This window comes from Plecotus auritus (assembly GCF_963455305.1).
Source record: "Plecotus auritus genome assembly, chromosome: 4".
NCBI lineage: Eukaryota > Metazoa > Chordata > Mammalia > Chiroptera > Vespertilionidae > Plecotus > Plecotus auritus.
Genome location: NC_137775.1, coordinates 133458985 through 133484138, shown reverse-complemented (window position 1 = coordinate 133484138; position 25154 = coordinate 133458985). Strand labels below are relative to the sequence as shown.

Below are 25154 nucleotides of genomic sequence, written 5' to 3'. Positions count from 1 at the left end.
CCAGCTTTCCTGTGGTTCTGGGTGATAGACGTTTTGTCTTTTAGTTGTAGTTTTGAAATTGTTGTGTGAGGCAGCAGTTTAGGTGTTTACCTACGCCGCCATCTTGGATCCTCTCTCAATAGATGCTTTTCTAATGATGAAACATCACTCTTTATTTTGTTAAAACTCCCTGTCTTGATGTATACATGGTTTACTGATTTTGTGGAATAACTTTTCCCATTCTTTCACTTTCATCCTTTAAAAATCATTTCCTTCCTTCCTTTATTTTACTCATATTATTTATTTTTGTAACCATTTTATTAATGTGATTGTCCATAATGTTAAATAAAGGCAATGTGCATGGAAATAAATAAATAAATAAATAAATAAATAAATAAATAAATAATAAATAAATAAATAAATAATAAATACATATTTAAAATGGGTCCCTTTTAGGTAGCATCTGGTTCTGTATTGCTTGCTTGACAGTCTGTGTTTTTTTAATTACTGTGTTTAGTCTATTTGCATTAAATGCAATTATTTATCTGTTTAGGTTTTAATATACTTTCTTTTTATCCCATCTGTGCTTTATTCCTTTGTTCCTCCTTTCCTGATTATTTTGGGCTCATCAAACCTTATTTTAAGTTTTCAACTTTAATTTTTACATTCTTTTTAACTATAACTCTTTGAATTAATTCTTTTAGAGGTTTCTCTAGGATTTGCCCTATGTATTCTTGACACATAAGTTTCTATTTAAAATGAACATTATACTACTTTATGTAAAATGCCAAAAATTTCCACAAAACAATAGAATTTCACTTTTCCCCATTTTCATTTCATTGTTGTCATATATTTTACTTCTACATATGCTATAAATCCCATAACAATTTATTACTTTTACTTTAAATAAGTCATCAATTTAAAAAATAATAAAAAGCTAGCTTTTTATAATTATACATATATAGGCCTTTCATTCCATCCTATAGATCTAAATTATATATATAAATTTATATACATGTATAATATATATAGAGATATATTTAATTATATATATTTTAACATTTATAATGTACTAGAGGCCTGGTGCACGAAATTCGTGCACTCAGGGGAGTCCCTCAGCCTGGCCTGCGCCCTCTCACAGTCTGGGAGCCCCCAGATCAATGCCCCACAGAGGGAGGCCCTGCCCACCCAACCTGGACTCTGCCATTCATCCCCGCCCACAGGGAGGCCCTGCCCATCCTGCTGGGCTCTGGGATCAATCACAGAGCAGAGGGAGGCCCTTCCTACCCAGCCTGGGCTCCGCCATTGATCGCCGCCCACAGGGAGGCCCTGCCCACCCTGCCCACCCTGCCAGGGCTCTGTGATCAATGCTGCGCAGAGGGAGGCCCTGCCCACCTGGCCGGGCGCTGCGATGGGCCCTCCCAGCTGTGCCGGCTTGCCTCGGCCCTGGCAGCTGCGGCTTTGTTCGGAAGACTTCCAGTCTATCAGACCTAATTAGCATATTACCATTTTATTAGTATAGATAAAGAAATATTCAGTATATTACAGCCTTATAATATTTCCCTTTAGTCTTACAACTGTTTTTAGAATTTATTGCAGAGAAAATATGCTGGTATCAAATCTTTTCGGCCTTTTCCCCTGATACTGTATTTACTTGCCCTCAGTTTTGAAATATATGAATATAGTTTGTGATATTTTTCTGCTAGCAAATGTTGTTCCATTGACTTTTGGAAATAATCTGTCATTTTTATTGTGGTTCCACTCTATGTGATGTGCTTCTCTCCCAGTTGCCTTTTTAGGGTTTTTTGTTTTGTTTGTTTCTTTAGATTTGGTGCTCAACAGTTTGGATGTGAGTGCCTGTGTGAGGCTCTCTTCATATTTGTCATGCTTGGGGGTTGTTGAGCTTCGTGGTTCTGTGGGTGGATGTTTTCATACAGTTTTACAAGTTTTCAATGACTATTTCTTTCGGTACTCTGGTGCTACCTCCCCTCTCTACTTCTGGAATTCCTTAACCGGAATATGAGAAATTCTTTAACACTATCCCAAGGGACACTGAGGCACTATTCACTGAAAAAAAATTTTTATTGCTCCATTTTAAAGCTTGGGTCATTTATTTTGATCTCTTTTGAAATTCAGTGACTCTTCTGCTGTATCTAATTTGTTGTTAATCCACCCAGCAAACATTTCATATGTATTTTTCAGTTCTAGGATGTCTATTTGAACCTTTTTACAATTTCTAATTTTCTGCTGTGATTCCCCATTTATTATCGTGGTGTTTCCATTTTCTCATAGGAATTGTTGATAATATGTATCATATCTGCTGTGCTCTTGTCAGCTAATTCCAGCCTTTATGCCATCTTGGAATGTATTTCTATTGACTACAGTTTCTCTTTATTATGTCTTGCTTAATAGTAAGTAATAACCAGTTCCTTTTCAAGTCCAAATTTAAAAGTCTGCAGTAGACCAATACAGAGATTTAGGTCCTCTTCACAATTCTCACTTCCCAGGTGTTGGACTTTGTGGCAAAGGTAGAAGAGCTTCTCCCAGTGGCTGCTTGGTGCTGCCTCAAGCCTCGGCCTTACAAAGCCATCTGACACTTATTCTCTACCTCCCCCAAATACAAGTTAATGTGGGACAGTGGTCATTGCTTAGCTGTATATGAGTGAGCATGAAAATCTGCATGCTGCTTTGTTAATTATGTTTTTAATTGAGTCACTGTATCTGCACAAATACAGCCACCAGTTATCAGAGATGCTGTTTGAACTCAGTAGTGAATAAAGCTATCCTGAGGTGTTTAGAAGAGTAGGAAAATGTGTTAGCAATCTTGACAGAAGTACCTTTATTTGAAGTTGAGATCTGCATATTTTTTAAAGTGGTTTCTCACTGAGTTAGGGTGAATGAGTATGGATTTGTGTTTTCAGTCAACATGGAACATTTATCCGTAACTTATTAATACTATTGACTCTTGCTTTGAGAAATTAATTTAGTTTGCCAATGCAGATGCCTTTCTTTTGACTTTTACTGCTAAAAAATTGAGGCTTGTCCCCTTAATTTTGCAGAAGATATTTTGGCAAGAATATTAGACACTCCTCTTTTATTATAAAAACTGTTGCTTTTGGTTACACAAAAAATATGGTTTATGCTCTCATTATCTTGTTCTCCATCAGGAGGATTCATGAGATTAAATGTAATTCACACCTGTATCTTCCTTATAACTATCCTGTTATGTTGCATATAGTAGGTGGTCACTAAATATTCACTGATAATAATTATGATTTCAAAGGCTTGCCTGCTATGGCGTCAGTTTATCTATACCACATTTTCTTCTTTTACTAAAAAAAAAAAAAAAAAAAAAAAAGAACTGTTTACTGCAAATTGGTTTCATGATTCCTCACCTAAAAGTTTGGCTTATTCAACTTCTTGCATTAGAAATGCTTTCCATTCCAAATTTAGTCATCAAAATTCAAACCACCACAATAGGTTGTTTTGCCAACCTCTTTATGGAGAAAATTGACTTAAGTTAAAAAAAAATAAGCTACCCCCAAACCAAGGCTCTTTAGCTGTTCAAAAAATAGATAAAATGTATTTTAGTTACTATCCCAGAGAATGCCCAGTGCTCAGTATATCCCCTGGGATGACTTTTTATATTTCTGTGTGCTTTCCCACCCTCGGTCTGCAGTATGATTTCTATAACCAGAACTTGCTGCTGTTCTTCAGAGACCTGCATCTTTGAAGAGAAGATAATTAGCACATAAAGATAAAGATATAATTCATCCAGCATTAATTCGAAAAAATTAAAGGAAAAAATTAAAGCCAGGTAGGGCCACAAAGATGTGTGAAGTTGGTGCTATTTTAGATACTGTGGTCAGTTATATTGGAGACAAGGCTATTTATTACCGTGTTATTTTATTCATTTTTTAAACAAATATATAAGTGATATCTAAGTGTCAAACACTGTTCTAAATCTTTTAGATGAACATAACAACAAAAATGATAGTCTTTTTTCCCTTAAAGGACTTATTACTGAAGGAAGACGCAGAGAAGTGTTATGTGCACTATTATATGCACACATACACAATCACACATGTGCATACTGAAAATTATACTATTATTTCAGAAGCTTTGGATTGAACTGCAGCAATAGAGAATGTTCTAAATGTCTGCCATTCTAATAGGATACCCAAAGGTCCGTGGCTTGTATTGCTGGTAGTTCTTCCTTAGAGGAGAATTTTCTTTATGGCTGGTGTATGGGAACAAGTCCAATAGCTGTGAGGAATCTTAAGAACCTTTCTTGATTTTACAATGTCTGCCTTGTAGGACAGTGTTGTTAGTCTTTACTTGCTTTGTGTCTGACAGTGTATGTTTTTATTTTATTTTATTTTCATTGTTGACTCTATTACAGATGTCCCCATTTTGCCCCCTTTGCCCATGTCCACCTGGCTCCCATCCCCTTCCCTCTGGCCATCACCACACTGTCTAACTCTGTTAAAGTAATTGCTAGTAGTGGTAATGGAAGACAAGAAATTGAAGGGGCCTAAAAAAGGGATGGTTACTAAATATAATGTTCTAGAAGGCTCACGTTATTTTTTCCAGTTTTATATGCTACGGTGCATAAGTTAATAATGTGCCTCTTGTACATTCAGGGGATGTGGAATGGGCATGGTACAGTGAGCTCCCAAGATAAAGAGGACAGACAGTATTGCATCAGCAAAGGCTTTATTGAAGGTGAAATCCTTGCACTAGACCTTGGAAGGTGATGAGGGTTTGCCAGATAGAGGAGTTTGGGAAAGGACTTTCCATCTCATGGGATCCATTGATTGAAGCAATGTGCCTGGGTTTAGCACATTATAAGCACTGAGAGAGACAAAGTGGGAATGGATTTCTGGGAGGAAAGAAACTTTGAGATACTATAGACACCGTAGTTTCAGAGGAGAACAGAAAGAAGGAAACAAGCAAGGCAGCAGGAAGCTGAATTAGAGACAGCACAATCATCTGTAACAGGGGGAACTGGATTGCCGGTTTTGCTCAGTGAAAATTCAGTGTTTTGTATTTTATTATAGGAAAACTAGAGGCCCTGTGCACGAAATTCGTGCACGGGTAGGGTCCCTAGGCCTGGCCAGCGATCAGGGCCGAGCAGGTTCTCCCCTCCTCGCCTCCCTGCCTCCTCCTTCCCTTGCTCCCTCTGCACCCTGCCACTGCCACTGGTTGCCCGCCATGTTCTGTGCCACCCCCAGGTGGTCAGCACACATCATAGCAAGCGATCAAACTCCCGTTCTCCCGGTTGAACTCCCGAGGGGACACTTTGCATATTAGCCTTTTATATATATAGATTCCCTCCAAAAGGTCAATGTGTTATCCTAGTTCAGGTAAAGATGAAGGAGCAAGGGGGCTGCAATGTAAGTTCAGAAAGCACACAGAGAGGATATTGTGGGTGTGCCATAGGCCAGGTCTGTGATGCTCACTTTTCATAATCTCTAATCTCAAAACTTTGTGGGACAAACTTGCTATTTATGTCTACAGCCAAGGAAAGGAAGTTTCAGAGAAATTAAAGGTATTGCTTCATTATTTGCCAGAGGTGAGATTCTATCTTTGTTCTGATTTATTCTAAAACCTTTGCTTGTTCCTCTCTATATCCAGTTGCAACAGATAGGTGTAAAAAGGGTTAAAAGGAAACTAGAAAATTCTTAAAGTCTTTCTCCAGTTACTTTTGATTATAACTAATGAAAGCAGTAAAGAAATAATACAACCAACTCAAGTCCCTTTAAACTCATTTGGCTCCAAAAAATAATTGAATAAACAGACCTTCACATCACAGTCATATTATAAAGGAAAATCAAATCCATTTCCATTGAATACTTGTTTCAGTTGATTTATTTTTTCATTTCTCATTCCTGAATGCCTTTGTGTATTTAGAGTTGAATTTGAAGTAGAAAGCAATTTTCAAGCAACCTACACAACCTTGTAAATATTAATAGAGGGCATAGAGGAAAAGGCTACATGCTTTTAGTCAAAATGGATTTTCTAATGTATTACCAAGTCAGAAAACATGAATAAAAGAGCACTCTGGGATATTCGTGTTTAAGTGAAATAAATGATTACCAATATTATTCTTGGTAAAGGTGAACATTTCTTAAAACGATAATTTGTTTGTTTATTTTTTTAATATGACCTTATATACTAACACAGATGATAAGCCGGGAAGGCTTCAGGTTTGAGTGGGCTGTTTACCAGTCAACCAATAGGAGTGAGAACTTGTTGGTTGCTGATTTTTGGTCAAAGTTTGGATCCAGAAGAAAATGGGTCAATCAGGAGAAGGTGGTGACTACTTACTGAATTCCTAACAAATTATAAAAGCTCGGAAGCAAAAGGAAGACCATCTCAGCTCAGAAGAGAATAATGAGGAATGGCAAGTGATAACTGGGGACCCCTGATGCAAAATATTTATCTGTAAGAGATATCATACTTCACTAGCTCTTTCTCAGTCATATGGAAGAGGCCATCCATAACCATGCTATCCAAATAATAGTCCTCTTATAGTCACTCTTTTTTTAAAAAAATCCTTACCCAAGGATATATTTTTTGTTAATTTATTTTCTGTTTTAGAGGTAGAAAAAGGGAGATAGAGAGAAACATCAATGTGAGAAAGCTCAATCAGCACCCCAATCAGGGATCAAACTCGCAACTCAAGTATGTAGCCTGACTGGGAATCGAACCGGCAACCTTTTGGTGTATGGGAGGATGCGCCAACCAACCGAGCTACCCGGCCAGGGCTTCTCTCCTAGTTATTCTTCATGACGTCATCTTTTTCATTTCTTTCACAAGATACACCACAGTCAGAAATTATCTTATTTATGCATATATTTATTTGTTCATCTGTTCACATGTAATTTTCTAATTTTCTCATTAAATGTAAGCATTGTGGGGTCAGCAATGCTGTCCATCTTGCTCAGCTCCTTGTCTCCACTGCCTAGAACAATTTATGCTAAAAGGATGCCACTCTTACACATACTACATAGTTTGTGAATAATTGAGTAAATGGATACTTTATTTGTAATAATTCAAGTATCCATTAACATTAACATAAATCAATATTTATGAAGTGCTATAGGTAAAGACCTGTTTTAAGTAAATACTATAAATATAGTTAACTAGATGAATACCTTCCAGACTGAAGACAGCTGAACCCTTTTCCTTAAACTAAATTAAAATAATTTATGATAAGTAAGAGAAAGTAGACATTTAATTCTATGACCAAAATTATAGGAACAACATTCATATTAAATGCTCTGTAACAGAATTTCTAGCTATAGTGGTTTTGTTCGCTTCATAGAGAACTTCAGGGAAATTAAATCTTTGGCCTCAATTTAATCCCTATCTTCAGTTAGTTTACAGTTAAGAAAGGGAAATGCAAAATACTTGCCCATTCTTTATACTTCATGACAGTTTGTAGTTTGTACGAGAGCATGGTGAATTATGATTGGCTATTTATGTGTCAGTGTAAACTTCATTGAAGTGCAAGCTTCATGAGAAGAAGCAAAAACGTCTGCCTTAGCATTTGTAATCCTGAGATTACAGCTCAATGGCTGGCATGAGGTAGGTGCCCCCAAAATGTTTAATGCAATTTGTGGAGAAAGAAAGTGTCAGGATACCTTTGGAATCTTCCTGAATCCTCATATAAAAACTGATGGATTAGACAATCATATACTTTACAAAGTGTTTCCTCTGGCTTTTTAGTACCCACTGGCACCACACACAATATTATGAACTATATTCCCTATGCTGTACTTTACATTCCCATGACTATGTTGTAACTACCAATCTGTACTTCTCAATCTCTTCACCGTTATCACCCACTCCCCAGCTCCCTACCCTCTGGCAACCATCAGTCTGTTCTCTGTATCTATGAGTTTGTTTCCATTTCATTTGTTTGTAAAGTACATGATTGTCTAACCACTATGATATCCATCTGAAACTAATACAAAATAATATTGAATGTAAACTCTAGTTGAAAAATTTTAAAAAGATGGTTAATCATTAACAAAAAAACTCCAAAAACAGAAACAGATGGGGAAGCTACCAAAAGACCGCAAAACTAAAACCCAAGGACAAGGTTTAAAAGCAAAACTCAAGACAGATTCTTTCCTACAAACCTCAGAATAAAAAAGGGTGGGAGCAAACCACTGCCGCCAGACCCCATGCTATTGGTGTCTGAACAAAAGAAGGCAGAGGGAAGCCGCAGAGCATCTGACCGGTCAGCCAGTGGGAAACCCTGAAACAGCCCATACACGTCACTGTAAATCATGGTGAGGCAATCTGAGAATAGAAGCTGACTCCATCATGACTCATTCAGGACAGGAACCCATAGTGAGGATAAATGGCTGGTAATAAAATCAAAATTGATTAGGAGAACAACAATAGAAACAAAAGAGAGAGAAGATCCACCTAAAGTAGGGACAGAAAAATAAAACCAGGGAATCTCAGAAACATAGTGTCACATTTTACTGTGATATGGAAAGAACAGAAAAAGGAATTTTGTGAAGCTAGAACAGCTGTAAATATGATATAGAGAAATGTACTGAGGTCAAGTATCTTGTAAAGTAACTATTTAAAAGGGAAAATAAAAAGTAGAATAATATACCTAAAGGCCGTGAAAGAAACAAAAACAAAAGCCTGTAATATACTACTTCAAATTATGTAGAAAACAAGGAAATGATACAAGATGTAAAAGAACCTCGTGAATCATAATTAGAAAAGTGCAGGAATGAGGTGACAGAACTCATGTGAAAATTATAAATAGAAAGAAAAATATTTTATAAATGAAGATTTGGTACCTTCTAGTTTGAAGGAACACAAGATTGAATTAACACAAGTAATACCTTAAGATAATTAGAAGATAAAAGCAAGCAATATTTAACTTCTTAAAATAACAGATTAAAAGCATTTTTGATAAATTTACAAATATTGAAAACAGGCAAAGAAGAATCAACTCACAAATACTATGAGATCCTGAAGAAAAAAGCCAAGGAAAGGTTATAGAACTAATACTAAAAGCTCTCATTCATATAAAATAAGATAATATAATCTAAAGGTGCATGTTAAAAGAGTCCTTCATTATCTGAGACTATTGACCCAACATGAACAATACCAAGTGATATGTAAGGAAATTATTGTACCTTAAAGAAAAAAGATCCTTTGGCTATCTCAGCAAAAGTAATACATAATAAGGAACAGAAAACTAGATTATTGTTAGACTTCTTAATAGTAACACTTCGTAGTGAAAGAAAAGGGAGGAACATACGTATTTTGGATACTGAAACAAGGAAGCTGTGAGACAAAGATGTTACATTCAGCAAAACTTACCCTCAAGGACAAAAGGGCTGGCTAGATAAACTGTTAACATCAAGAACTCAAGTAATAGGTTTCTAAAAGTTTTTCTAAAAATTCTACCGGAGAATCCTTTCAGACCACCAGAACGCCTAGAGAGACAGCACAGGCCTTTTGGTCAACACTAAGAATAGAGCTGCTTTTATAATGGAAATGAATGAAAATTGAAAGGGAGATGGCATAGTGTTATTGACTGAACCGTATGATAACAGATATGGAGCAATCCTAAAGGTGAGAGCTAAAGGAGATAGTGTAACAAAAGTAATTTTAACTGCTTTTAGGATTGATAATTGGTGTTTTTAGCAGGAATATTGTTATTCTGAGACTACTGTTTATGTAATGTGGGATAAATCAAACGATTAATTTTATGGTATTTATTTCTAACATTCTCTATGTCCTTTCAGAAAAGGAAAAAGCCCGGAACCAAAGACCAACTCAGTAATGTTGAGCATCCCAAGTGCCCAGAAATTATTTACCATGAAAACAAACAAGGCTTTTTGAAAGAATGGTTGATTTTAGGTCTGGGATAGGAAATGTGCAGAAAGATCTGAAACATCTTTACGGACCAGATAGCAGGGACATAATGAAAGATTACAAGGGTCATGTGAAAAGCCAACTTTAATGAAGCTTATTTACCCTGGTCAAAGATGGGACAATTAGAGCTTCAATAAAGATAAAAATGTGATGGCTTAAAACCCATCAAATATGAATCAATTTATGAACTTATAGTAATATGCCAAAAAAGTGGCCAAATTCTAATGATAATAGGGAACAAATTCATGATCTTAAAAATTAGATAAATGAAAGAATTAAGAACTGATCCTACATTTCTGTATGAACTGTAAACAGAATAACAAAATAATAGGTGAGGGAAACTATCTATGAAATTATCTCAAGTAATAAGTTAAAAGGAAAGAATAGAATTAAAATAGCACTATTTTGCAACTCCCATGTCTTTTTCTTTTACATATTTTTATTGATTTCATAGAGGAAGGAAGAGGGAGAGAGAGATAGAAACATCAATGATGAGAGAGAATCATTGATTGGCTGCCTCCTGCACACCCCACACTGGGAATCGAGCCCACAACCCAGGCATGTGCCCTGACTGGGAATTGAATTGTGACCTCCTGGTCCATAGGTTGATACTCAACTACTGAGCCACACTGGCCAGGCAATGACTCCCATGTCTTAATCAGCTCAGCCTGCTGTGACAACACACCATAGATTGGGTGGCTTGTCAACAACAGAAATTCATTTCTCATACTTCTGGGGGCTGGAAGTCCAAGATCAGGGTTCCAGGACTGTTGGGATCTAGTGAGAACCCTATTCTGGGTTGCAGACTGCCAACTCCTCATTATATCCTCACATGTCAGAGAGCAGGGAGAGAAAGCAAGCTCTCTTGGGATTTTGTAAGGGCACTGATCCCATTCATGAGGGCTGTACCCTCTTGACCTCATCTCATCCTAATTATCTCCAAAAGGCCCCACTTCCTAACACTATAATACCATCACATGGAGAAGGGGAGGATTTCCACATATGAATTTGGAGGGAGGGTACACAAACATTCAGTCCATAATATCCCATCAATAATCATTGAATACCAATGACTTTTAACATCACAAAAGAGCAAAAACCAAATATCATGTAGCTCCTGGTGAAACAGGCCCCAATTCTCAACATGGAACCTCATGACTTTACTGAACTCCAAAGAAATACTGAGGATGAAGGTCCTTGTGTGTATTTTAGCTTTCCAGAAAGTCAAAGGGCAGATTGTGCCTTGAAAAGGCTGGATAATCTTTAGCTGACATTAAAATCTCAATCTCCCTCTCTCTCATTTTTGTCTTGTATTTTTGTCTTTTGCTTTTAGATAATATTAGGAAGCTCAGAGGGTAATGCTTGTTATTTCTTACTTAAAAGTACTTCATTATAGTAAGTAATAAGAGTGAGGATAAATTAACTCTATTCATCAAGTAGTACTATACTAGTATTTCTTAATGTTCTGGTTAGCTCTATGTCCACATCTTGCTTTTACATGATAGGCTTGTCAAGTAGTTGCTATAATCATTCCCACTTTTCAGAAGTCAAAACAGAGGTTCAAGTGGTGGTGTTTTGCCCATGGACATTCTAAAAATTAGATGGCGGAGCTAAAGTTTGAGCCAAAGCTTCTGCTTCCAAACCCCATGTTAGTCCTTCCACAGAGATCACGATGGGACAGATTCTAGCATCTTTGTCTTCTGTTTACACCAGATGTTAGTCATCTTTTAAATTCCTAGATCCTATTAACATGTTAAAGAAAAGGGGAGCTCTCTTTTCCTTCTAATCAGCTATTTTTCCAGAGAAGAGACAATAAATTAACACTTCCTCTTAATTGGTTTCTTTATTTTCCTTTCATCATTGAGCTTCAGACTTATTAGTGACTGAGATTTCTCAATAATAATTTCCAGACACCAGCCCCCATCAATGATAATCTTCAACTTAACCATTAAACCCTATGACATTAAATCTGCCAGGGTAAATACAACAAAGCTGGCAGTAGGAGAGGGTGAAAAATAAGTAAATTATTCAAAAGAACTGAGCCAATTTAGCAAGCATTCCTCTTCCACTGTTTTATGTCTCTCAGTATGAAAAATAAGTCATGATCCTGACCACATTTCTCTTGCCTCTTCTCTATTGGAGAGCAAGCAGGGTTAAAAATATAAAACTAGGTATATAGGAGGCTATAAGCAGGGAGAGATTTTGCCTTTACTTGATGCTAAAGACAAATAATCAACTATGCAGATATCACCCACAAGGGGGGACCCATTATCCACACATGTACTAATTACTCAAGTATTTACTACAACAGCAAGGTATCAGCATGTTAATTGGGTATTGTTTGGGCACACTGGGATTTTTTTTGGATAATTTTAATCATCTATTTTCTAAACCTCCTTATTTTCTTCTTTCAAATAATATTTATTCATTTTCTCTACTCAGAAAAATCTAAGCTCTCAAAATATAGACTTAAGCAGAATGTTGACAAAACATAAGGAAGGGAGAAAAGGTTGAGAAGAAAGATATTCTCCAATTCAAACCTGTTTCTGATCACATATTTTACACATGTGACTCCCTGTACACATGGACTTGTGTGCATTTCCCCTTAGAACTTCTAAAGCTGAAATGCACCATTTACCCACTTCTTAATTTCTGGATTGTTATAAATTAGTATCAAAACCAGGTAGAGTGCATTTCCATTCTACTAACTCTCCAACCCTCATCCCAATTTGTATCTCTCCTTCCTTCCTCATGCTACAATTACGATAATTTTTTAATAGACCATTCTGTTACTCAAACATAATTTCATGTGGGATTTTTCTCCTTGAAATTAAGTGAATTGAACTTATTACAAGAAAGCTTTTTGAAAGTAATTATAAAATAGAAGTTTAGCAATGTAAAACTAGAAATAGGTGTAGCCTATTGGGAAGTGGGTTGTCCTGGGGCTTGGACAGAAATTTCTCAAGTTTGTTTTGGCCAGGTGACCATATTGACACTCAGCTGTCACAAGTGACTTCACATTCTAATGGAGTTTTCTAATGTTATTCTGGGATTTTTATTCATATCAAATGTAGAGAATTTCAAATTATGAGCGAGTATGAACTCTTCATTATCCTATAATTTAGAGGTATTTTAGCACGTGTGTTTTGTGTGTTTGCTAGATATATATAAAGTTGTGCTATCCCTACTTCTGTTTTGTGTTTCCATCTTTGGTGGACCAATGAATAATGGAACAGTGATGATAATAAGGTAATCATGATCATGGAAAATGGTAAAAACTTCAGTGATACTAGTCAATACTGATACATCTAAAGATACTAGCAAATGTAATTTTGCACAGATAATCCACTCATTGTGTCCATTCAAATTATCCATGGGGACTTCAACACCATGGTTGTTTGTAGGAATTCTCAAGAGTTATGAAGAGGACTATAGCTATTGACATTACCAAGCATCACTCACTGTCAGCAAAACTTACTATAGGAGTCTGCTCAAACAAATGCCATCAAAATTCCTTTGCTCTGTCTTTCTTGAGTCATACTTAGCAAATGGCTGTGGGTGAAGTCTTACACAAACTGTTGGATTTTGTCATGACTGATTGCAAAAGAGAACTTATTTCAGTGGAGAGACAAGACAGAATGTACATAAGGTAATTGATACAGATCTTTCTAAAGTTGAATATTCCAGAAATGGAAAGGGAGCCTTCCATCAAGGAGTTCCAGGAACCTTCCTCTCTGACTTAGGCTGATACCACCTTCTTCTGTTTCTCTGTTTATTCCTAGAATGCAGTCCCAACAGTACCTGCAGCAGCGTCGAAAATTTGCAGCTGCCTTCTTGGCATTCATTTTCATTTTGGCAGCTGTGGACACTGCTGAAGCAGGAAAGAAAGAGAAACCAGGTAAGCAGTAGGGTTATGATGGCAAGGCTCTTCACTGATTAATGTCCTTCTAATCCCACTACCTGATTTTTGTCCTTCCTCTCTTCCTTCCTCACTCCCTCATCTCCCCTCTCATGCCTCCTTTCCTTCCTTTCTCTCTTTCTCCCTTCCTACCTCCTCTTTCCCTCCTTCCCTCCCTAATATTTAGAAGAACCTAAGTGACATCCCTTCTCATCCCCCCCACCAGTGTAAAGTGCTGAAATAAAGATGATGATCATTACCATAATTATCATATTAGCAGCTATTATGTACAGACCATTGACCAGGAATCAGGTGTTTTACTTATGTTGCCTCTCTCTTCAAAAAGAGCCCTTCAAAGAATTTTTGTTTTATGTCTAAAGAAGGAAACTGAGGCTCGGAGAGGTTAACACACCCTTTCCATGTCACTCTCAATGAGTAGTCTGTGGAGCTGGGAGTCAGTTTCCACCACATTTATATTATGCCATTCTGTCTATAAAAGAGAGAAATGAACAATGACTTGCATTGAAAAAGCTAATCTGACAACTATTGCTTCTAATAGAATGTTTTCTCACTTTTTAGGTTTAACTGTTTTTGACCATCTTCTCTTTCATAGAAATGTCTGCTTCTAAGAGGTGTCAGTAAATCACTTAGCACAGCTCCTGGCACATAGTAAGAGTTAAATTAATATTAGTTCTAGCTCCTTCTGCAGTTTTCTTTCTCCCTGGTCTTGGTCATTCATTGATTCAATCAATCCGCTAACCCCTATCAGGTTCCTACTATTTACTGGACACTGAAGATAGAGGTAAAAAGCACAGACCCTGTAATTAAGGTGCTCAGGAATGAACTTAGTATTAGATAGGAGTTAAAGAGCATTCTGGTGTTGATTATGTCTCCTTCCTTCCAGAAAAGAAAGTGAAGAAGTCTGACTGTGGAGAATGGCAGTGGAGTGTGTGTGTGCCCACCAGCGGAGATTGTGGGCTGGGCACCCGGGAGGGCACCCGGAGTGGAGCTGAGTGCAAACAAACCATGAAGACCCAGAGATGTAAGATCCCCTGCAACTGGAAGAAGCAGTTTGGAGGTGAGTCCCATCCCTGTGGTCCTACTGGTTGAATCTTCCAGTCTGACATAATTCTTGCATTCTTCCACCAAATATCTTTTTGAGGTTGACTCCCATTTATTTTATTTATCTTTTATTGTTATTTTTTAATTTATTTTTTAATTGTTTGAAGTATTACAAATAGTAGTACATATGTCTCTTTTTTTTCCCCATTGACCTCCCCCCAGCCTCCCCCTCCCCCCAGTACATGCCTTTACCTGCACCCCCCCCAGTGTCTTTTATCCATTGGTTATGCTTATATGCATGCGTACAAGTCCTTCAGTTGATCTCTTACAGCCCGCCCCCCAAAACCTCCTCTGCCTTCCCGCTGTAGTTTGACAGTCTGTTCAATGCTTCTTTGCTTCTGTATCTATTTTTTCCCCTTTTCTTTCCTTTAAAAAATCTTGCCTCTGCAGACTAGAAATAAACGTATAATAACAAAAAATGTTTGAGCCCCAATTTCAATGTCCAACAGTTCTGAGTTCCCGTTTCAATGTCAAACAGTTCCTTAAGTGTACATGTCAGCCATGATATCTGGATGGTGGGCACATGGTGGCAATGCAGGTCCGACCCTCTCTGGTTTGGTCCTAGACTCCCATTTATTTTAAATAAGTTTATTTTATCAGATACAAATAACATGACATTTTGCCTAACCCCCGAGTTTCTCAACCTCAGCACTACTAAGTAGCATTTTGGACAAGACAGTTTTTGTTGAGGGGGTCTGTTCTTTGGATTGTAAGATTTTTAGCACCATCTTTGGCTTCTACCCACTAGTTTCTGCTAGCACTGCCCACCTCCACAAACTATGACGACTGAAATGTCTCCAGATATTGCCTAATGTTAAATAGTCCCTTATTAAGTACTGCTGCCTTACCAATAGGGACAAAAATATACTCTTGATCGCTCCTAATAATGTTCGCTGATCTTTTTCTCTTTCCTTTCTGTTCTTCTTCTAAGTTCCTTGTGTCTTTATTTCTTCTTTTCTTATTTATTCTCCCCCTTCTCCTGATCTCTTTCTGTTATTTTCAGGCCCTCTCTCTCTTTTGATCTCTCCCCACCCTCCACACTGGTTCATAGACTTACTTATTGAACCCAACAGGGCTGATTATAGCCATTTCTCAAGGATTTTTCCCCCCACTGACTATTGCCAGTCTCACTGGCCTTATCTACCTATTTGAGAAGGAATCTTTCAACACATCTAACTTTAAATCCACTATTGCACACCCCAATTACCTATGTGTGTATTTTTTTCATATTCTTGAACTTTTATCTTTGTTAGCTATGGTGAAACACGATACCCCAAATATTCTCACTGTTCTACAGAAATGTACTCTGGCTTATAGACCAGGGAAGAAGGAGAATATCTTTTTCATTTTCTATAACATTTGGGGTACTTTTATGGATGGATATAAGTTCTATAAAAGTCTGGTAAAATTCAGATACATTTGATCATAAATTATATGTGGGTACCATACAGGCCCACCTACAAAATGTTTTTAATAGTATATATTAGAGGACTTGCATGTAGAATATACTAGAGGCCCGATGCATGAAATTCGTGCAAGAGTAGGTCTTCCTTCCCCTGCTGCCAACACCAGCTTCCCTCTGACTCCCGGGACTCGGGCTTCCCTCTGGCCGCCAGCAGGCACCAGAGACCCGGGCTTCCCTTGCAGCCCTGGCTTCATTCAGAAGGTCATCCAGAAGGATATCCAGTCTAATTAGCATATTACACTTTCATTATTATAATGAACTCTCAAAACTAACAATTCAGTTATAAAGTGAGCAAAAGAAATGAACAAACATTATACCAAAGAGGATATAGGTGGCAACACCTACAAAGATGTTTAACATTTTTTCCCAGTAGGGAAATGAAAATGAAAACAAATTAGATACCACTATACACTCTGCACCAATCAGAGTGGCTAAAATAAAAAATAACACCAAATGTTAGAAAGGACGTGGAAGAACTAGATCACTATACATCACTAATGGGAATGTAAAATGGTACAGCCATATTGGAAAAAAATATGGCAGTTTCTTACAAAACTAAACATGTGTTTACCATGCAGTGCAGTGGCTTTACCATAAGCATTGATCCTAGAGAAACGAAAACCTATGTTTCCATAAAATCTATAGATGAAAGTATATGGCAGCTTTGTTTATAATAGCCCAAATCTGGAAACCACCCAGATATCTTTCAGCTGGTGAGTGCTTAAACAAATTCTGGTACATAACAGAGTGGGGCAAAAGTAGGTTTATAGTTGTATGAGAAACATAGTTTATTCTTGTATTATTATTTATTAACTAGAGGCCTGGTGCACAAAATTCGTGCACGGTGTGTGTGTGTCCCTCAGTGCAGCCTGCACCCTCTCCAATCTGGGATCCCTCTCACAATCCAGGACTGCTGGCTCCCAACTGCTCGCCTGCCTGCCTGCCTGATCACCCCCTAACCACTCCCCTGCCAGTCTGATTGACGCCTAACTGCTTTACTGCCAGCCCGATTGCCCCTAACTGCCCGCCCCTGCAGGCCTGGTTCCCCCCAACTGCCCTCCCCTGCAGGCCTGGTCCCCCCCAGCTGCCCTCCCCTGCCAGCCATCTTGTGTCCACATGGGGGCGGCGATCTTGTGTGTTGGAGTGATGGTCAATTTTTATATTACCTCTTTATTATATAGGACTAGTGTATTATTTTTTCTGTATGAACAACTGTAAACCTACTTTTGCCCCACCCTGTATACCATGGAATATTACTAAGCAATGAAAAGGAGAGGCTATTGATATACACAACTTGGATGGACCTCCAAGAAATTAGGCTGAATGAAAATAAACCGTCTCAATAGGTTACACAGTACTTGATTCCATTTACATGGACGGATGACAAAATTAAGATGAAATAAGTATAACGATGGGGAATAGAATAGTGGTTACCAGAGGCTAGAGAGATGGGAGGGGAGGAAGTTGGGTGGCCTCTGACTATAGAAGGACAGTCCAAGGGACCCTTGCATTGGAATCGTTTTGTGTATAAATGGCGGTGGTGTTCACTTGAATCTACGCATGGGATAGAGTTGCACAGAACTAAATCTCCCCTTCCCACACACATACTCAAATGAATGCATGTCAAACTGGTGAAAACTGAATAAGTTCTGTGGAATGTATCCATGTCAGTTTCCTGGTTGTGCCATTGGACTACAGCTATAGAAGACATCACAATTGAGGGTATATGGTATCTCTCTTATTTCTTACAACTATAATTACCTCGCTACAAAGAGTTAAAAATGAAAGTGTGTTTATTTTCATGGCACTATAATAGGATCTTTCAAAGGTTTCTGCTTTGTCCTACCTTACCTTTAGCGGAGTGCAAATACCAATTCCAGGCCTGGGGAGAATGTGACCTGAATACCGCCTTGAAGACCAGAACTGGAAGTCTGAAGCGAGCCCTCCACAATGCTGACTGCCAGAAGACAGTCACCATCTCCAAGCCCTGTGGCAAGCTGACTAAGCCCAAGCCTCAAGGTAGGCCCTGTTCTTTGACCACAGTTTTAATGTGAATGGATCCATGGACTCAGGCAGGATCTTCAGGTGAATTACCTTAAGAAAGGAATTGAAAAAGCCCCCTGTATTAAGTTTCATACAAGTACTTCTCAGCAGGCAATTGAGGTCCTCCACACAGATGAGGGGATTGGAATAGTCTCCTAGCATAAATAAACAGTCTGGCAAAATGGGCCAATTAAGACAGTTGCTGTATGGTGACTGTATAATCCAAACCCTAAATTGGGACTGCATTCTGACAAGTATGAACAAACTCATAAAGGTCCTGAGGCAGAATATTTAAAATCAAGTCTTTCCTAGATTATCTAACATACATAGTTGTCATTAGCTAAATTATTTTATATTTTCCTTTTTCACCACGTACTTTGATAAGTTCTGTATTTCTTATAATTCTTCAGAGCCTTTATTTTCTTTTTTGGTTTGATTAGCTCACTATTTTTATCATGGAATTTTTAAATTATTTAGAGCTATCTTTCTATTCATTCCCAGAAAGTCAGACCCTGCTTTCATATTGGATAAAGTAAATATCAAACTGGCATATGATTAAGAAAACCCCTCAGACCCTGGCAGGTGTAGCTCTGTTGGTTGGGCATTGTCAGGTGCACCCTACGGTTGCTGGTTCAATTCCTAGTCAGGTCACAAGCCTGGGTTATGGGCTCCATCCCCATAGGGGATGTGCAGCCAATGGATGTTTTTCTCTCTCTCCTTCTCCCTTCCTCTCTTAATTGGACTGGTGGATAATTCACTTTTTTACATTCTCCCACATGCAATGAAGGTTAACCATTTGGTTCAGGCTCTCAGCCTGAAAAATGGTGGTAAAATATTTCAAGTGGGTAGATATTCTGTAATTTTTCATATATCAAAAATCAAGGAATATAATTCAAGGTATTATCCTGAGTGAATTCTGAATTTCAGAGCCAGTTATGCATTTTGTTGGTCATTAAAATGCAGCCTTCACTTTGTGCATAACATATCTTTGTTAAAACCAATTAGTCATTTCTCTCTCAACTCGGAGGGTTTTGTGAATGTTGTTTTGGCACCAGGCAATCTGCACAAAGAAAAATCTTATCATAGGAGCTGAGCTAGGGAGACCTGTCAGATAAAAGATTTACTTAACAAGAGAGACTCATACCCGCTTTCTATGACATATGTTTCCTAGTTTAAGTAAAATGGAATTAGTGACATGTGTGGGCTGTGTATATTTCTGTACCATTTTTCTGAAATAACCATGAATGGATATTACAGCTTTCTCTTTGTGAGTCTCTAACCTTAAATAGCTCATTTTTTTCTGATCAATGGAAAATCAATAATAATAAAATGACATCTACATTATAATGATGTATTGTTCTGTTCCACTGGCATGTCTTGATCTGGGTGTTTGACATATGTTATTTTTTAAAATCCCATATGTTCCTCTGCAAGTAGATGTACTTTTGAAGGAAAATGAGGCACACTGGTTAATTTGTTTTCCCAGGATTAGATCTTTAGTAAATGACAGAGCCAAGATTTGGCTGAATCTAAACTCATTTTATCTGCTGCTGATTTCTTACCTACGTCAGGTATGGGTGTAAGCTAACCTCCAGGGGTTTCATTTTCCTTTGAAAAAGGAGAAGGTAAGCTTTGTAACGCTCAATCCTGATAAGTGATATGACCTCCCAAATGAAGATGACATTTTCTACAACATTATTTCTAAAACTATTCTGGGAGATATCCCTCAGAATAAAACTCTCAGGAACATAGGGACCTGCTCTATTTTGCTCTCTACTGTATCCCTTTTTGCCTAGAACAAGGAGTAGCACATAGGGCTGAATAAATCCTATGTAATAAAAGGTTAATATTTAAATCGACCAAATGGCAGAATGACCAGAATGCCTGTGGCCCCTTGCCCCAGCCAGCCCTCCCCCGATGGCCCCCATCAGGGTGGGCCGACTGGACCCCACCAGTGTAGGAATTTGTGCACTGGGCCTTTAGTATTTGTATAATAAATAAATGCTAAAGGGCAAAAGGTTTCACACACTAAATCCAGCATACTGATAGAAGAGTTCATGTAACTAAACTTTTCTCAAAGTTATACAATTATAATTATTTCTTCCTCAAGAATGTCACCAATGCTCTTTTCTATTTTAACTCAGTACACCAAAAAAATAGAGGGACGTAGGGACCCCACTAATTTTGAATGGGGCACTATGATAGGCACGCCTCATCATTTCATTTGAGCTTTGAAGCAACTCTCTGCCACACATTTTGTTTATCCTAATCTATATATGCGAAAGCACAGGCAACTTCCCTGAGATTCCACAGCTTGTAAGTGGTGGAACCGGGATTCAAAATCAAAGTCAGACTGACATCAAAGACCTGTTGCCTTTTTTATCAATGTGCTGTCTCTGAGTAATATAAATCATGAAACTGTGTCCATATCAGGTAATTTTCTATGTCTAGAATCATTAAATAGCAGAGCGTCTGGGGACCTTGCCTATCATCTGATGTTATTTTCATATAACAGATGGAGACAGAGAAAATCAGTGATTCATCCAGGTGTATCCTGTTGGTTAGCAGCAGAATCATTTCAGGTTTTTATTCTCCTTTGATATCATTTTCTGCCTTTTTTTAAACTTGGAAATCATAGGAAAGGGACCTTTCCTAGGTGTCAGATTTTCTAAAATAAACAGCATAGGGTATGTGCTTGCAGAAACTCAGTACGTTGGTAAGTAATTATTTCATATCACTCAGCTTATAACAAAATAAATTATCTTTTTTCCCCATCATTATCCTCATTGATAAACACTTTGATAAACACATGATCAGGTTCTGTTTAATTTGCCTGGGTTTTGTTATTGTTGTTGTTTGTTTGAGAGAAGTTTTTGATTGGCCTCTATTGTTTGGGGAAATGGTAGTGGATTAATATGCAAACTACAGGATTCTCAGTGTGAAAACATATGCTTTAAAATTTTAGAATGGATCATACAGATGTTGGTAAGGCTGTAACTACCCAGCATTAAATTGAGGGAAGACTGGAGATATTGTTGTGATTTGATTACTAATAATAATACCATTGTGACTTGATTAAAAGATTAAAAGACTTGCTTGGGGAGAGCGGTGCTTAATACCTAGAATTGCCATCTGAACTGGGACATTATTACATATCCCACGTGCATTGATTAAAAATTGCCTTAAATTTCATCACACCCCAGTCTAACAGCATTGCCTCTTGAGGAATACAATTGTTCTTTCCTGTTGCTGTCAATATTGTCCAAACACTAACTCTAGCTTTAGTCCACAATTTCAGTGTTACTAGATATCAAGTTGGAAACCCTTACCTAAAGATCCCCTTGTGTTGGAACCCACTTAATTTGAGGAAACTTTCAGTCCTCCACATTTGCATTTTATACCCAGAAAAGAGTCTTGATATTCTTATGTAGACATGAGAACTCAGAGATGCAGAATTGGAATACAGCTTTCCTGGCAATAGACAGGATTATTCTGGGGAAGGTCATTGATTAACAGAAAGGTTATAACCAGAGCTTGATTAATCACTGCCAGGATCTAACCAGGATAAATTAGTGAAATGATGGATTGTGTTGGACACTTGTGATCTTAATTTCTTAAGAAATGAGATTGAGAGTATTAAGATTGTTAATTGAGAAAACCTTGCATCTGCCAGGGTTTTTTTTTTTTTTGCAAAAGATCTACTCCAGCTAGTTTAAGTAAAAAGGTTTATTCAAAAGTGTTAACATAGCCCACAGAATCTTTAAGTGGTCCATAGGATCTCTCCAAATACTGCATTTCCAGGAGTAACGCAGCAAAAGGCAACAGGTCCAAGAGAAATGTCTAATCACACAGCACATGGCTGATGTAGCAGAATCACCTACTGTTCTGCACACATAACACTAAGAATCACACGCTGGAAACTTCAACGCTGTCCTCACCTGTAAAACCAGATATTACTCTCACCTTTCTTGCAGTAATTTCTAATTTCTCTAAATTTGGCTCTTTAGAAACAATCCTTGCTTAGAGAGAGGAAAGGAGTGGAGAGAGAGAGAAAGAGAGAGAGAGAGAGAGAGAGAGAGAGAGGGAGAGAGAGAGAGAGAGAGAGAGAAACAGAAACATCAATATGAGAGAGAAATGTTGATCAGTTGCCTTCCATTTGCTCCCTAGTTGGGGATCAAACCTGTAATCCAGGTATGTGTCCTGACCAGGAATTGAACCAGCAACCTTTCAGTACATGGGATAATGCTCAACCAACTGAGTTACTCCAGCCAGGCCAAGTTTGGCCCTTTTTTATACTATTAAGACTCATGAAGTGTGCCTGATTGATGGAAACCTGATCACATATAAAATGCTACTGCAAGGGAGTCAGGGAAATGTGTCTTTAGCTTTTCAAACTCTACTTGTAAATATGAGAGGAGAAGCTGAAAAGGTCTTGAGCTGGTATTTAGTGAGCAGTCTGCCAGGGCCTATGTAGGGATGTTGGACTGTGCTGGAGTATAGTACTAGACCTCACCCTCTCTCCTATTGGGATAGATGGGCATTGATGCCATTACAGATGAAGAGTTACTGAGCGTTATCTTATATTGGGGACAGTTGAGCACTCCACTGTGGAGAGAGTTAAGTCTCTCCTCTTTGGAGCCATCGGTAATGTTCTTTTCCAGTTTCAGGGATACTTGGGCATCAAGTATCTCAAGTGGAGAAGTTGAAACATGGGTCAGTCTGTATAAAATGTCAGAAGAGAGAACCCTTTGGAAGGCAAATAACTCTTCAAGCCACAGATGTTTCTCAGCGGTCCGCCTGGAGGATGAGCTCACTGAGGAATTAGAATTTGGCCAAGCCAGGTGGGGTTGCCAGGATGGGGATCCATGGTCCTAGCCTAGGCAGCCCTGTCTATAGGAGCAGAGCTGACCAGTGGATCAGGCTTCTGGTTGATACCACTGGAGTGCACAGGCTGAGTCAGGGCTTGCGCAGAAGGCTCCCAGATGAACTGAGATTTTCCCAGGTGCCACAGGTGACCTGGCCTGATGATCATCTTGGAACATTCTAGAATCTGGAGTTATTGTTGACATGGAAATTATTAGTTATTACTTTTTATTTATTTTTAAAATCTTTGTTGTTGAGAGTATTACAGATGTCCCCTCTTTCTCCCCCTCCCCCCCCCCACCACCCTATTCCTGCTCTGCCCCAGACCTTCAGCATTCTATTGTTTGTGTTCATGGGCAAAGCATATATGCATACAAGTTCTTTTTTTTTTAAAAATATATTTTATTGATTTTTTTACAGAGAGGAAGGAAGAGGGATAGATAGTCAGAAACATCGATGAGAGAGAAACATCGATCAGCTGCCTCCTGCACACCTCTCACTGGGGATGTGCCCGCAACCAAGTTACATGCCCTTGACCGGAATCGAACCCGGGACCTTTCAGTCCGCAGGCTGACGCTCTATCCACTGAGCCAAACCGGTTTGGGCTGCATACAAGTTCTTTGATTAATCTCTCCCCGCCCCCCGTTTACCCCCGCTCTGAGATTCGTCAGTTTGTTCCATGTTTCCATGACTCTGATTCTATTTTATTCATCAGTTTATTGTGATCATTAGATTCCACATGTAAGAGAAGTCATGTGATATCTGTCTTTCTCTGACTGGCTTAAAAGAGATACATCAATAAGGGGTATTGTGAAGCTCCTTGTGATACCAACAGGGCAGCGTGGGATGATGTCAGCCTCCAAGTTTGTCTGGAGGAAGGGTATTTTCAAATGTTTCTGGTACAGTCAGAAGAGGAGCAGGTGGATGGATGTCTGTGTTACAGGTGGCCTAGGGAACAGTGTCAATCCCTCCTGCTGACCTGTCCACCAGTTCATGCTCCGCTGTTACCGGATGCTTGGTAATTCCCCCTGCTCACGATAACCCCAATTCCTTTTAAGTCTTCCCAGCCCTTTCTAAAAGCATTGCCATCTTGCTGCTCTTTTTTTGGACAGTTGCCTAGGCCTCTCTTAGGTTTGACAATTCAACTTTGAAGATCAAAAGAACAGCAACTGTTTGAGTGCAAGACTCAGCTGCGTGTGGGACACAGTGCTTGGCAGCTGATTATTACATGGAATAAGGGTCAGGGAAGTGATATTCCCAGCATTCTCCATTCTCAACCCTCTAAAAAGATTCTTTTGTTCATTCTTTTAAAGATAAAAGAAGTTCCCCAACATTTTTGTTCTATTTTCTGGGCTCTGACACCCCTTAGGAATGAGCATGGCAACACCCTGTGGGTGAGCTATGCTAGGCTGGTGACTTCTGTGTTGAGAGAGGTGAAGGGGCAGAATCCCACCACAGGCCAGGCTGCGCTGGGCTCCCCCTCCCCCACCTGGAGACCCTGAAACAGGAGGAAGGGGGTTTGGATGGCTGCTGTCCTTGCATTTTAGCAGAAAGAGGCAGCCTGGAGTGCCTTGTGGGAATTTTGTTCTTGATTAGAGGAAAACACTCTTACTCAGTTTGGTCTCAAGGTTTTGATTTCTTTTTTATTCTGCTTTATGAAAATCTTTGAACATCTGCATTTTATTTTAAGTATTTAATCCATGTAGAGTTAATTCTTGTATATGGTGTAAGGACATGATCCAGTTTCATTATTTTCCACAGTTTGCCCAACACCATTTGTTGAAGAGACTGTCTTTACTCCATTGTGTATTCTTGCCTTCTTTGTCATAGATTCATTGATCATATAAGTGTGGGTGTATGTCTAGT

The 25154-nt window shown here is 38.5% G+C and overlaps 1 protein-coding gene across 2 annotated transcripts in view; it reads left to right on the top strand.

Moving 5' to 3' along the window:
• The window catches only part of PTN (pleiotrophin), a 97460-nt gene that overhangs the window by 60594 nt on the left and 11712 nt on the right, over positions 1 to 25154 (top strand). For both annotated transcript variants that reach the window (XM_080667153.1, XM_080667152.1), the window contains exons 2-4: positions 13680 to 13795; positions 14700 to 14873; positions 18240 to 18401. In XM_080667153.1, the coding sequence (XP_080523279.1) occupies positions 13681 to 13795; positions 14700 to 14873; positions 18240 to 18401 (451 nt within the window). In that variant the 5' untranslated portion in view covers position 13680. The remainder of the gene's footprint in view (positions 1 to 13679; positions 13796 to 14699; positions 14874 to 18239; positions 18402 to 25154) is intronic.